This window comes from Polypterus senegalus, chromosome 5, assembly GCF_016835505.1.
Source record: "Polypterus senegalus isolate Bchr_013 chromosome 5, ASM1683550v1, whole genome shotgun sequence".
Classification (NCBI taxonomy): domain Eukaryota; kingdom Metazoa; phylum Chordata; class Cladistia; order Polypteriformes; family Polypteridae; genus Polypterus; species Polypterus senegalus.
In genome coordinates this window covers 150,762,043-150,776,461 of record NC_053158.1, presented here as the reverse complement: position 1 = coordinate 150,776,461, position 14,419 = coordinate 150,762,043, and the positions used below count along the sequence as shown (strand labels likewise).

Sequence of the window (14,419 nt, the reverse complement as noted above, 5' to 3'; positions counted from 1 at the left end):
TAAGTGCAGAATAAGTCACGAAAAAAGACTAGTTAAAATAACAATAAGATCAATTACAGCACAAATAGCACACTGATGTGAAACTAGCTGGAGCAGTAATCTGCAGTCATGGTGGGTCCCTGGGACTGAAATTGAGGACCAGGGCTATAGAAGGTCATTTATTCATCTGACTGATTGAATCTCTAACTCTTTTGGACATCAGTAGTCACATTTTACAAATACAAATGGCTTTATTGAAAGTGTGAGCTTATATTACTTTTTTGATTTCCAATAAGAATGAAAACAAATATTAATTGTGCATTAAAATTTACAGAAATATTTTGTGTTTTCTGAACTAAGACTGGTCAAGCCAGGTTACGTTTACCTACTCAGCCCCTGCCATTATGTACCACTATGACTGCTGCCGATTGATCCAAGCAATTTATTTTTGTGAGAACAATTTCTGCTATGATTTGACTCCATGTTTAAGTAGATGGCTCACTCTCTAAGTAAAAAAACAGTACATTTTACATTTCTAAAAATGTTGGAAAAAGGTCTAGTGTTCTCAAAATTAGTATTTTTGGATTTATCTCAGTTTACAAAATTGTGTAGGTTCTGCCCCTTTGATTGTTTCAGAATGGCAATACAGACAAAGGTAAAACTAAAAATACAAATTACAAAAAAGACAATATGACTCAAGTAGTGGTTAATGTGGAGAATAAAACATTCACTTTGTGCCTTCATGCTTCCTTTTATATCTGAAGGGAGTGAGTATCAGGTGAACTGGCAACTCCACTGGTTTTCAATATATTTCCATATTTATCTATTTGGATTTAAAATTGTATTTTGCTTCCTATTCTGCTTATCATTCATGATCATTGTCTATCTTTTCCTTAAGAGATACACAGTCTTCATAATATCTGCTCTACTTAGCCAGTCCAAGGATGTTGATGATGATGGAAGATTGACTCATCTTGGCATTAAAAATAATTCCTCACATCTGAAGATTAGAGTGCTGGCACAATTCATTGTAATGAGGAACAACAAATATACATGACCAGGATGATTTATGATATGTATTTCTTTTTACAGAAGCACAAGTAGTAGCATGTGGTTCCTAGTGGCCTATTGATGGTCACTCTACTGTATATTACAGTATATTTACCTCATAAAACCCACGAACCAAGGCTTCTGTCTGCTGGACTACTCCACGCTCCACACGCCACTTCACCATTCGCTCGATGTACTCCTTTTTATTTTTCTCTGTTACCTGAAGATTGGCTCCCCCTGACTTCAACTCCCGTTCAGTTACCTGTAATGTTATGAGCAATCGTAAAAAGCATGAAAATGAACCATAGGAAATATGCACATTACTGTTTAGACTTTATGCTATAGGCTAAGAATGAATTTAACTTCAGAGATAAATTAAAGATGTGCCATACTACAGTATATCTGTTAATAAACGTCTAGGCATACCTGACCAAATACTTCTTCATTCACTGTAAAGGTTAAATCCAAGATATCAGTAATGTCGTTATCTTTCATCCACTGCAGGCTCTGATGGAATTCCTCATCGAGGTATTCTAAATCACTCAGGTCACATGGTCTGTCAAAACAAATGGATGGCGTAAATGTATAGTTATTTCAAAGGCATTTCTTTCCTCTACCATCAAAGGAAATGACTGTAAGTTAAATAAACACAATATCCTACCCTGCTTTTTCCCCATACTTTACAAATTTATTGTTTATAAAATGGGTAAATAGTAAGCATAAATTGATCAACGCTAGAAATTTCATATTTTCATTTTATCCACTATAGCACTCCACACATTAAAATTGCTAAAAAATTTAACCAGAGAAATCAGTATTTTAAATACAACCACTACTATTCTTGATGTAATCTCAGTGCATGGCTATAATTACTGCTGGGCTCTGTTAGTACTATATATTTAATAACATATCATTCTCAGTTATGCTGCCAGTTAGAGCAAGTTACGTCCAACCTAAGACGTGACACCAGTCCATCAATAATGTATGATGCATGTTCTTAAACTGATTAAACTTATTCTGCCATATGGCAGCATAGTGGCACAGTTGTTAGCACTACTGCCTTGCACATCTAACATCCTTGATTTAAATTCCATGCTTGGTCATCTGTGAGGAGGCTGTATGTCGTCCCCATGTTAAGTGTCTATGGATATTTTGTTTTTCCTCCCACATCCACAAACACTGGAATATTAGATTATTTAGTGTTTCTCATATTTAGAATTTGGGTAAATTAAAAAGGAAAGAGTAAGAAGATGAAAAGGTTTTAAGGGGACAACAATAATCATAGTCTTAAAAGAGGGTTCTCAGTTTGGACATGTGGCCCAGACTAGCTCCTGGATGTTACTGACAGGCAATAACAAATCATTTTCACTGGTCCCTCCCTTACAAGTTTACAGTATGTTTAGCAGATGATTTACACTGTATTATATGTAAAGACTCATAATCCTCTCATTATTTGTCGAAATGTAGCTGTCTATGGCACGTGTTCATTTGTATCACAGCGGAGAAACCTTTGAAAATCTCTAATGTGAAAATTTTCAGTACCCAGATCTCCTCTGGCTATTTTAGGAAAACCTTTAAGTATTTCTACAGCATCAATAATGTAGCCTCCCACAACTTTTGGATTACTGCTTGTAGTAAATGCATTTAACCAAATAATTTTTTTCGGAAAATCTACCAATGCAACCATTTATACAAATACCACATGGCTTAAGTTTGTCATAAGAATCAAAATACCATATATAGTTTGGTCCTCTTGCAAAATAGTTACACCAATGGAGTCGTCTGGCTTTTCTAAGACAAATTCCTCTTGGATCTAGCGCCTTCAATATTAGATGAAAATCATGCAAACCATCTGTAGCCATGAAGCTGACCTGAGCTTTGCAATTGTTGCTGTATAAATACAATAATTTCCCCAATGTTGCTATAGACCTTATGACGAAATAGACCTTTAGACTTCAATATACGTTTTAAATGCCTTTCAGTGATAATGTATCCATAACAAACTGAAAGAACAAATGCTATGTCTTTGTGTTTAAGACCAAGCTGAAAGTATACTTCCATAGAGTCTCCAATTTCCATTTTTCCTAAGTGCAAAAAAAGTGTAAAACAGAACTAATATGCATCAGAAATTATGTATAGGTATGGAGCCCCTTTTCAGTTACTGTGCAGTTAAAAGTATCTGTTGAACACTTGAAAGTATCTGATGCTCACTTGAAACTATCTGGTGTGCACTTGATACTATCTGGTGCTCACTTTATGCTATCTGGTGCGCACCAGAAAAGTCCCCAGAAAAAAATTATACAATGTCCCCTCAGGGGCTCCGAATGTCTCTGAAGAAGCTGGAAGTGCAGACTTTTATTACTGTATATTCTCATTACCTTATTCCAAATCTACATACAATACTTCACAAATATTAATGTAACTACCAGGTAAACATATATGTTCTTTTTTATGTGTATGCCTACTGTCAAGGAAACATTTTGATTTCTTATTGTGCGGACCACCTCGGTTATTTACAACTAAATGTTGAATACCACCAGTTACCAGTAACTGGGCTAGGATTAAATCCCAGTCTCCAGGCCAATAAGGGAGCAGCACTAATCACTGTGCCACTGGGCTGGCCAGGCTACAAAAGCACAGAATTTCAACTTTATTGCTCAGCCTGTGTTTTGTGCTCCTATCCTAATTTATCAAGTACTCTTGTAAACCTAATGGGGCAAAATAATAACACATACATCCAGTGTCAATTTACTATTAAATTTAGTAAAGCTTTAAGGCTTATTGCAACATGTATTTATTATGTAGCCCCAATCCAATTTACTTGAAACTTTTTAATGTATCTAAAGTGTTTTAAATAATTTTTGTATTCACCATATATATAACGAAGATTTGGGAAAAATATTTTCTTTATTATTAATTAGTTTTACTCAGAGATAATCATATTCCATAAAACGGAATAATAAACATCCAGACTTTCACAATTATTATCAAATACCCTGTTATTCTAAGTATAAAATATTTACATAAATACCTAAAAATTTTAATTAAAAGTATGCAAAATTTATTACACTGGAATTCACAAAGCAGATCAGTGAAATTTAGCGGTGCTTATTTTTACCATTTTTGTTTTAAAAAAATAGGCCCATTTTTATTCTTTTGCTGTTGGTAAAAATTATGCTGAGACATTTTGTTCTTAGTCAGTTTCCTCAAAATATTTGCTCTTTTAGCATTTTTTGATGCAACAGCAGCTGCATATGTAAAGAGACATTATGCATATGTTTAATAATACAAATAATACTAATAACAATACTATTTTTCTATAGCACATTACAGCCTAAAGTGTTTTATGCAAAAATACAATGCTAGTAATATTAAGTTATGGTAATAAAAAAAATAAAGGGGACAAAAGCACATTAAGACATAAAATATTGCCAATGTGGTGAACTTCAGCCAAGTTAGGCAAAATTTTCTTCATAAATTAAAAGTAATGTAGAAATACTTACAGTCTTAGCAGTGCTTTGTAGAATGGTCTAGTGAAAAATGCATCAAGAAGGAACTGATGAATCAAAGCCAAACCAAGGATCCGACCACTGAACCTGAACCTGTAAAATGCAACAAAAACCATAAGCATTGTGTCAATATAAAGTAGAAAGGTTCACTTTTTATTTATTATTGTATGAGGTCTGGTTTTGTGCAATACTATGTGCCTTCTGACATCAGTAAAGCAACATTTTAAAGGCACATGATATCTGACTATTGTAGCCAGTTCAGCCATCCCTTAATAGCGGAGTGTGCCTGTTTGCAATTGGGTATTTACGGGAGCAACATATCTCATGTCACAAGGCCATGCACATCCTGAGATGATTCTAGTAACATGACATTACATTCCGCTTCATACAGCATTTTCCTCTTCCTGAAATTCCAGTTCATACCAGCATATATGGGATGACATAGAAAAACCTATTTGGTAAAGTGATCTGCCACTGGCTAATTGGTAACAACATGAAATCCATTACAACTGACTTAGACCAACATCTGTGTCACTCACTTTTTTAATCAGTTCTGAGTGTTCTGAGTGTGAGCAAATAGAAGAAGGAAGATCTTTTTTAGTGGCAGCAACATAAAGTCACCTGATATTTTTCCAAGTTAGGTTATTTGTTGACTCTTCTTTGGCCTTGTTAGAGTGTGGTCATGATTAGGCCCTATGATGCACTTATGTCCTGTTAAAGGTTGGTTCCTGGTTTGAGGCCATATGCTCTGGTCACCCACAATCCTTAATCGGATCAAGCGACTTTGAGAATGTTATGTAAAGGATGGAATGTTCAAAAAACAAATGTTGCCAAATGTGTGCTTTTACAACATCAGAAAACCATAACTGATCAATATTTCTTCTGGAATAGAACAAGGTGGGAGGTGAGGAAAATTGGGCAGGTTCTGTTTAGCAATGTTTCTATCTTGAAAGTAGTTGGAAGAATTACACTGATGAGAGGTTAAATTTGGAGTGGAATTGCTTGTAGGATGCAAAGACATTATCTACAGTATGTAAGTCTGTAAGTGTTTTAATCCCAGACATTCTCCAAACATTAAATACTGTATATGTTTTAGTGGGTGGAAAAAAGTGGTTGTCATGTGGAGGTGCAACAGATAAAAGCTTCTCTGTCTTAAAGTGCCTCCTACATTGTTTCCATATTCTGAGAGAATGAAGGGCAATTGGATTATTAGTGCATTTACTGTAATTTGTATTAACTGGGATAAAGAGCAAGGAATATAAAGAAGTACTGCAAGATTTTATTTCTATTGCAGACCAGGCTTGTGTATATTCATCGATTTGTGTCAATACCCACGTCTTTATAGCTTGTATATTTACCGCCCAGTAATAAAATTGAAAGTTAGGTAGTGCCATGCCCCTTTCTTCCTTAGGTCATTGTAGAGTTGCCCTTTAGTGCATGGATGTTTCGAATTCCAAATACATGAGGTTATGATTGAATCTAATTTCTTAAAAAATTATTTGTTAATGTATATTGGGATGCTTTGAAATAGGAAGACAAGCAAATATGTTGATTCTCTCTGCTAATGTAAGATGGAGGGTGGACCATTTATGCACATCTTCTTTAATTTAGTGTTGAAAAAGAGCTTTATATTTACTTGTTATATTTACCCTGAGATATTTAAACTGATCTACTAAGATAAATGGGAAGGTGTCTAGTTTCGATCTAATCAATACCATTTTTGAATAAGCTTCCATTTCGGAGAAAAGGAAACTTTTCTTTTCTTGTTGCTTTTATAGAATAGCTTTGGTTGTTGACTCTTGGGTGTGGGTCAAATTTTGCTTTGTTAAGGTTGACTTGATTGTATGGAATGTTATCTGCTTCTAATTAAAATGAATAAAGAAAACAGTAACTAATAACTACAAAATATAACTCATATTTTCTCTTTGCCTTTTCTCTGTCGAGTGTTCCATGCAATTTCTATGTGTCTGAAGTCCTACAGTCTGGAGGGTATATACAATTTTAGAATAATTACAACTCTTTGACTGATTACCCTACAACCCTAAACTGGATTAAGTGGGATTGAGAATGCTGGTTATTTAACTAATCAACTACTACATAACTACTGGATGTCTCATTGTTATGTTTTTATACGTTTTTCATTCTATTCCTCTAAATATGTGAGAACGACTCTTAGGTTTAAAAAACTGAAAACTCATATGTTCTTAATCTCCATCCAGGGGTTTAACAGTCAAAGTAAGAATATTTACACAAAACACATACTGTGTGGGAAGTAAGAAGAAGTCTTGTAATATAGTGTCTGAAGAAACTGGGCATGATCCACATTAACCACAAAAGCCCTGCTACACTAGATCTACTACAATCTGCATACTGGTGTAACAGATCTGTGGATGATGCCATCTCCCCCACCCTACTGACTGTCCTGGGACATCTATAAAGGAAAACAATAATTATGTCAGTATGCTATTTATTGATTATAGCTTTGTCTTTTTTAATACCATTGTGTTAAGGCTCGAGCTGCTGCCTGTATGATTAGGTGTTTGACTTCCTGACAAACAGACCTCAGTCGGTGAGGACTTGCAACAAGTACTTCTCCATGCTGTTCACCAATATTGGTATTCAGCAAGGCTGCTGCCTCAGTGCACTGCAATATAGCTTATTTACCTATGACTGTGTACCAAAGCAAGAGGGCAACAACATCATCAATTTTGCAGACAACACCACTGTAATTAGTCTCATCTGTAATAACGATGAAACTGCCTACAGGGGAGAGGTGAAAGATCTGACTGTATGGTACCATGACAACAACCTCTCCTTGAACGTAGAAAAAAACAAAGGAGGCCATTGTTGACTTCAGAAAGAACAAAGTTAATAAGGCACCACTCCATATCAACTGCTCCCTCATCCAGACAATTAACAGGTTCAGGTTCTTGGTTGTCTATTTCACTGACTGCCTTTTGTGGTCAGTCAACACCACCTGCATACTCAAAAACAGTTGAGCAAAGGCTTTTTTTCCTGATGAGACTAAAGATCTTTGGGGCAAGAACCAAAACACTGGTGAACTTCTTACGCTGCTCTGTTGAAAGTATCCTGACTGCATGCATCACGGTGTAGTTTGGTATACTGAATTGACAGGATTGTATGCTCCTCCAAAGAATTTTCTGTACAGATTCTAGATTTGTTGGGGCTGGTCATCCACAGCTTCATATTTAACCCACCAGATGTCAAACGATAGCTGAATCCATCATCAGTTGTCAGCCATTCATCTTATCCCCTGTTTTCACTTCCATCTTCTACCACTACCAGTGCTTCATCAAATGATCGTTCTCACAGTGCTGTAAGGTCACTGAATTCAGTAACCTGGTCTTACCTACCCTGTACTGTACTGTACCCACCTACTGGTTTATGTCTAATTCTACTGTATTGTTATTTTTATTCTACTGTTTGTTAAATCTGTACATTTGGCCATTCTTCTGCTACTCATACTTAATGCATTTATTTATTTATTTATACATCATCATATTGTCTTACTGCCTGTATATACTTCCCTGCCAAAACCCCCAAATCTGTGGCATAAGAATTTCTCTTTGCTCTTGCGTTATATGTAACAGTAAGGAAATCTAATCTAATCTAATCTAATCTAATCTAATCTAATCTAATCTAGTCTAATCTAATCTAGTCTAATCTCCCCCTTGAAGACTTTGAGAATATGTGTTCTTTAAGTAGCCATTTACACTCCATTGATTTCAATTTCCTACCAGCTAGAAGTGTGGAAAGAACAACATTCTGGGCATTTTGACTCCACTGCCTATATGCCTCGATGAGAGAAAACTGGTGTTTCGGTATAATATCACTTTAAAAAAAGCATAACTGTTGCCAAAAATTGCATCTCAGCTTCAAGGGCCTTGGTTCAGCTCCCAATGTGGTCATTGTCTAGTCATTGTTTGCACATTCATTGTGTCTGTGTGGGTTTTCCCTGGCTACTCTGGTTTCCTCCCACATCCCAAATATGCACACAAGTGGCTGTCATCATTAAGCTGACCCTTCAGGAGTGAATGTGAATGAGTTCATGTTTATGATCCTGTCATGGATCCAGGCTGGTGGTTGACTTATGATGGATAATCACAAGATATAGTATAGCTGTTACAGTAGAAAATATGTTTGGAAAATATTTTTAATAATGGAAATTTAAGGTAATTCTGACTGGTAGTAGGTTCTACTCACATATAATCACAAGACTATAATGTCAGTGGCATTCCTGTTAAGCACTGCCCAGGGATGTAAGAGACTATTATTTTGTCATTTAATTACGGCGCATGTAGTCCTCAATGAATGCCCCTTTTCACATTGCCTGCATTTTTCTTCCACACTGGCTGTTCACAAATATTAAGATTAGTTTACAGTCATTAAGCTGTTGTGCAACCTGAACCCTATTTGGAAGCTAATCGTGAATCTTTGACAAAAGCTACCAGCCACACCTATAGCTAATCGCTAGCTGAAAACAGAAGGACAGTTTGTGCTGCACTGACCCACTAAGCCTTGTCATCTAATTGTACAACTATAAATACAAAATCAGATGTGCTCATGTTGTCTCAAATAATACAGTTTCTGTCTTATTTTTAGTCTGTCTTTCATCACTTATATTACATATTCCAGAAGTTCAATCAGTAGCATTGGCTTTGCCTTTCCAAAGATTGGAAAAATGAAATGCTTTAAAGATACACTGCACTGAGCTGAAGTCTACATCAAGTACTGAAAAAAAGCTCTTAGAAATTAATTTCTTAACACTGAGAGTGCTATTATGATACACTCCAACATCCATGACCACAAACTTGGATTAAAAGGATTTCAGCAAAATTATGGATGAAAACCATTTATTAAGATTTTAAAGGTGATGGTGAAAATAAAACATGAAAAATCATAAATCATATATGGAAAAGAACCCTTCATAACAAATCCAGTACTGGATGTAGTGCATAATGGGATGAACAAGAATTTCAATGTGTTCTGTACACATAAAAATGCTACTTCTAATTCACATAGGCTTGCTTATTTTGGATGTCATGTTTCTGATGTCTTAGTGTCTGTGCTGCACATGACGAACAGTGGGCAACAGCATACATTCCACTGGCACTACACTTATAATAAACAAATAAATTCTGCTCCTAATTAAATAATTAAAGATCAATACTAAAAGCTACATTTAAATGTATTCTTTTTATTCAGTACAGATATTTTATCACTTTTTCAATTTTCATTGCATAAATAGGAATTGTTAATCACGCTTTTAACACCCTGGGCTGAATTGTGTAAAAATAATTGAAGAGATAGACTGAATTCAAGTCTGAGTAGCTGCCTTTCTTACAGGTGAAAGGTTTTTTAAAACCTGGATTTTAGCATTAATGTTGTTCATATCATGTTACTGACAAGGTGATTGTTTCCCACAAATTTCCTCAAATAACCTGTTTAGTTTCGCCAGACTTACCTGTTGTCCTTTTGTACTTCCATGTAAATTGAAGTTTGGTAATGGAATTTGCTATTGACTTAAGTTCATATTCTGATTGTAAGATGTTCAAAACATTAACAAAAGTTGATTTTAACATTATGCCTTTGGAAAACCAAAATTGATTTCTACATCTTAAAATGAAAAATTTTGTCAAAAAATCATGTGTTTTTTGTGTTGTGTAAAGTTCCTGGCAAAGATACAATCTCTTAGAATGCCAAGGCCCATATACTGTACAGTGATAACTTTTTTTTCAAAAATGTTGTGCTTGTCTTATTATAGCCTCAAGATCTATTGTTTTTGGTCCAGTATGTGTCCCTAGTTTGAACTATGTCCAACGATAACTGCCATAGAAATTACTTAATTTAGCCAGGATTTTTGCTGTCTACTCTGTTTAGTCATGGGACAAGGCCTATTGATTTGCAAAATATTTACATGGGTAGTTTTTGAGATATATGATCTATTTAAATATACATATAGAGACACATGGAGGCACAGGGACGTTCACACATACGCACACTCACATGCTCTAAGAAATTTAGAAATGAAGATAATTGACAGCTTGTTTGCCCTACCAGAGCACATTCTGGATGATAAATAGAAAGCAATAAACTCACACAAACAAACACACACCACAACAGATCTGTAAAGGTTGATGTGCACAGAGGCATCAAGCTACCCCTGTTCCAGTCTATCTGTGCAGCTAGTTAACGTCATTTTACCCAACATGTTTAGTTTCAAATTAAATAATATTTAAGTTGTTCGCTTCATTCAATTTCCTGTTCATTTTACTCTACATTTACATATGTACACTTATTAAAGAAGTTAATGTACTTGGTTATTGCCCAGTTCAATTTGTTGTATTCTATCATAAAATCTTTCCTTGAGTGATTTCTTGTGGTATCACTAAAGTGAAACTTACATGGAGGTACTCTACGAACCATTCCATATTGATTTCCAGCTAAGCATTTAGCTTTGTAATTACCAATGCTAAATAAAGAAAGTGGAGTAAATATGGGGCAGTTTTCATTTAGGCAATTTAAAGGGTGGTCATGGAGTGGACAAGTGATGGACTGAAATGGATATAAAAATACAGAATACTTGTCCCTAATGGCTCAACTGAAAATCAAAGATCACAATGGTTCCACACTTTTAATTGAAAAAGAAATATACAGTATGTTATAAATCAGAGCTAACCTCAAGTTACCCATATATGTACCGTACTGTTAATTAACACAACATACCAACTTCCCGTAATCCCGGCTAGCCACATTCATGGCATGGCAAACATAAATATGGGGGCTGCAAACAAGATTCTTCATTTGACCAAGAATAACAATACTGCAAAGAGCCAAATTAGCTTACTGTAGGTTTGGTGTGGTGCACAGGACTTTATTTACAACCTTAAGTTTATGTGATGAGTACATTTAAAGGAAATTGTGTGGTTTTGTTTCATTTTCACTTCTTTTGGCTTGGATCAGATCCTATATTTTCCATTTTGATATTATGGTTTTTGGCTTTATGTTTTAAGACTGGACAACCAATGCAGCAACCCACACATCATGATTTGCTGACAACAAAGATAAACACAAAAGAATGTTGATTTTTGAAAGCAACTTGCTGGCATTGCAATTGTGGGCTTAAGTAAAAAAAAAAAAAGTTAGGAAGATATGTAATTATGAAGAGTTCTTATACATCATTACAGTTCAAATACTTTTTTTTTAAATTTGAAGCATGAAAATGACTTTTTAAAGATTCAAAATGTTAAATAAGTTGAAGTGCTTGGCAAATTCAACTTTTGACACATTTTAAAATCACATTATTTTACATAGATTGTGTTTAACAGAGTATGTGACAAATCCCTAGCTGAGGAAGAGCGGACAATAAGGAAGAATGCCTGTACGAAAACTACTTACATATTATATGGTTTTATTTAGTCCACTGAAAATACAATTATTTTGATTAAGAAAAACACAAATTTCTGTAAAATCCATTGCACTCTAGTGATAAGAAAAAAAAAAGAAAAGATTATGGGTTTGGCATAAAACAGAAATCTTCATGAATGACTGGAATATCTCCATAACAAATACAGCCATTATTGTGCAGCTGCCTTGCTGATCTAGTGTTGTGGGTTCCAGTCCTGCACCTGGATGCCTTTCATGTCTCCATAGGTTTTCCCATCTAATCCCCAAAGACATACAGCAGAGTATGGGGGGGTATGTGTGTATGCGGACCCCGGCTTTTTTCTATCTTGTGTCCAAGGCTGCCAGGACAGGTTGTGGTCAACCACAACCCTGAAATGAATTAAGCGGGTTTGAGAATGTTATGTTTGTTACAATTGATATTTTATCATGATTTGTAGCTTTATATAATTAAAATTATGCATACTATACACATGGGCTACTGGATGTTACAATCAAAACTGCTTTGTAGCAACTGCTGCAGCGAATCTGGCTTGTCCTCAACTCAGGCAGATGTGACTCTAGTTCCTCTGTCCTCTTAAAAATAGCATACTGTTGTTGTGCTCATTCAGCTGGGTGTTATTTTGTTTTCAAATTTTTTATTTTATTTTCTAAATCATTAGTATATAGAACATCGACCTGGAACCAGAATTATTGTTTATATCAATCTACACTTATGTATTTATGTAAGTAAGATGCTGCAGATGTTCTACCAGACGGTTGTGGCGAGTGCCCTCTTCTACGCGGTGGTGTGCTGGGGTGGCAGCATAAAGATGAAAGACGCCTCACGCCTGGACAAACTTGTTAAGAAGGCAGGCTCCATTGTAGGATTAAAGTTGGACAGTTTAACATCTGTGGCAGAGCGATGGGCACTAAGCAAACTCCTGTCAATCATGAAGAATCCACTGCATCCACTTAACAGGATCATCTCCAGGCAGAGGAGTAGCTTCAGTGACAGACTTTTGTCACTGTCCTGTTCCACTGACAGACTAAAGAGATCGTTCCTCCCCCACACTATGCGACTCTTCAATTCCACCCGGGGGAGTAAATGCGAACATTAATTTTATTTTAATTCTTTTCATTTTTATTACTATTTAATTTAATATTGTTTCTTTGTATCAGTATACTGCTGCTGGATTATGTGAATTTCCCCTTGGGATTAATAAAGTATCTATCTATCTATCTTATGTTTTTTTTTAATTTATTTCTGTATAATTAATAACCTAGCCTTCATTTTGGAACTGGTCCAAAGCTGAGCTAAATGGGGAGGGTTGGCATCAGGAAAGGCATCCAGCTGCAAAAATCTGAAACCTCTATTGGAGAAGTCTAGCCAAAAAAAGTAGCAACCCCATGTAAAAATGGGAATGGTTATGGAAGAAGAAGAAAAATGATTTCAGTATCATTTATAATGTATTTCAGTTTATTACCTTATACCCTTCAAACTGTATTTCTGCATGATTTGCAACCACCTTTTATACTGTGATCTACGACATGGTATGGACCAAATATGCTGCAGATCCCACTTTACAAGTGGAGATTCATACAGTTTAATCAACATTAATGCACATAAATGCTTGAAAACAAAATACTTGTGCAGATGGATAAAATTCAAATCATTCTTACATAACTCTCTATTCAGTGGGCAAGTTCATTGCATATGAATATTCATATTGACTTATCAACACATTTTGAGTACTCTGCTGAATAAAGATAATTCATTATGTACAGTTTAAAAAGCCTGTATTTGTTAGGAAGTAACTGACTGTTTAAGTACAGTCATGCACCGATTTACAGCTGGACTGACTTGAGGCCATTTGTACTTAGGACAGAGGGCCACAGGGAAACAACAGGTTAATAATGTTGTAGAAATTGCCAAAACTAGCTGCAACAGGCTTCAAAGACTGTACACAATTTGTTGATCATGTACTCTAGTGGCACTGCCAGCCATAGAATGAATGATACACTCTGTGTAGAAGCAATGATAGAAGAGGTGGTGGAGCTGCAGAGGTAGCAGTCTCTCAGCTGACTACCTTCCTGTCTGATTCTGTAACTAACAAATGGCCACAAACCAGCAATAGGTAAAACATATATATGAATTATATATTATCGTATATACTGTATAAACATCTACGCGTGGAAGTGTGTGTGTCTGTCCAGCCCGGAAATGCGAGGCTACAGCTTAAGTATTCAGGTTTAAGTTCATTATTTAAGTTTAAACTATGCCATTATTTTTTTCAAATTCTTTTTTGTTGATTCTACATTAAACTTGAGATTCCATGGCTACAACAAGGATCCCACTCCAGGCCTAGGCTCGGGTCCCAGTCCGAGCCTCGTTAACCCCTGCTGCCTTCCTGGACTTACACAGCGAGTCACACTTTTCAACACCATATCGTTTTGGCTCTCTAAATTGCTACGCC

General features: G+C 35.6%; 1 protein-coding gene across 1 annotated transcript in view; it reads right to left on the bottom strand.

Annotated features, from left to right (window-relative positions):
• Positions 1-14,419, bottom strand: part of LOC120529580 (E3 ubiquitin-protein ligase HECW1-like) — a 471,213-nt gene that overhangs the window by 16,731 nt on the left and 440,063 nt on the right. The window contains exons 24-26 of the mRNA XM_039753493.1: positions 4,533-4,631; positions 1,456-1,585; positions 1,145-1,291 (exon numbers count right to left, since the gene is read on the bottom strand). Coding sequence (XP_039609427.1) covers positions 1,145-1,291; positions 1,456-1,585; positions 4,533-4,631 — 376 coding nt within the window. The remainder of the gene's footprint in view (positions 1-1,144; positions 1,292-1,455; positions 1,586-4,532; positions 4,632-14,419) is intronic.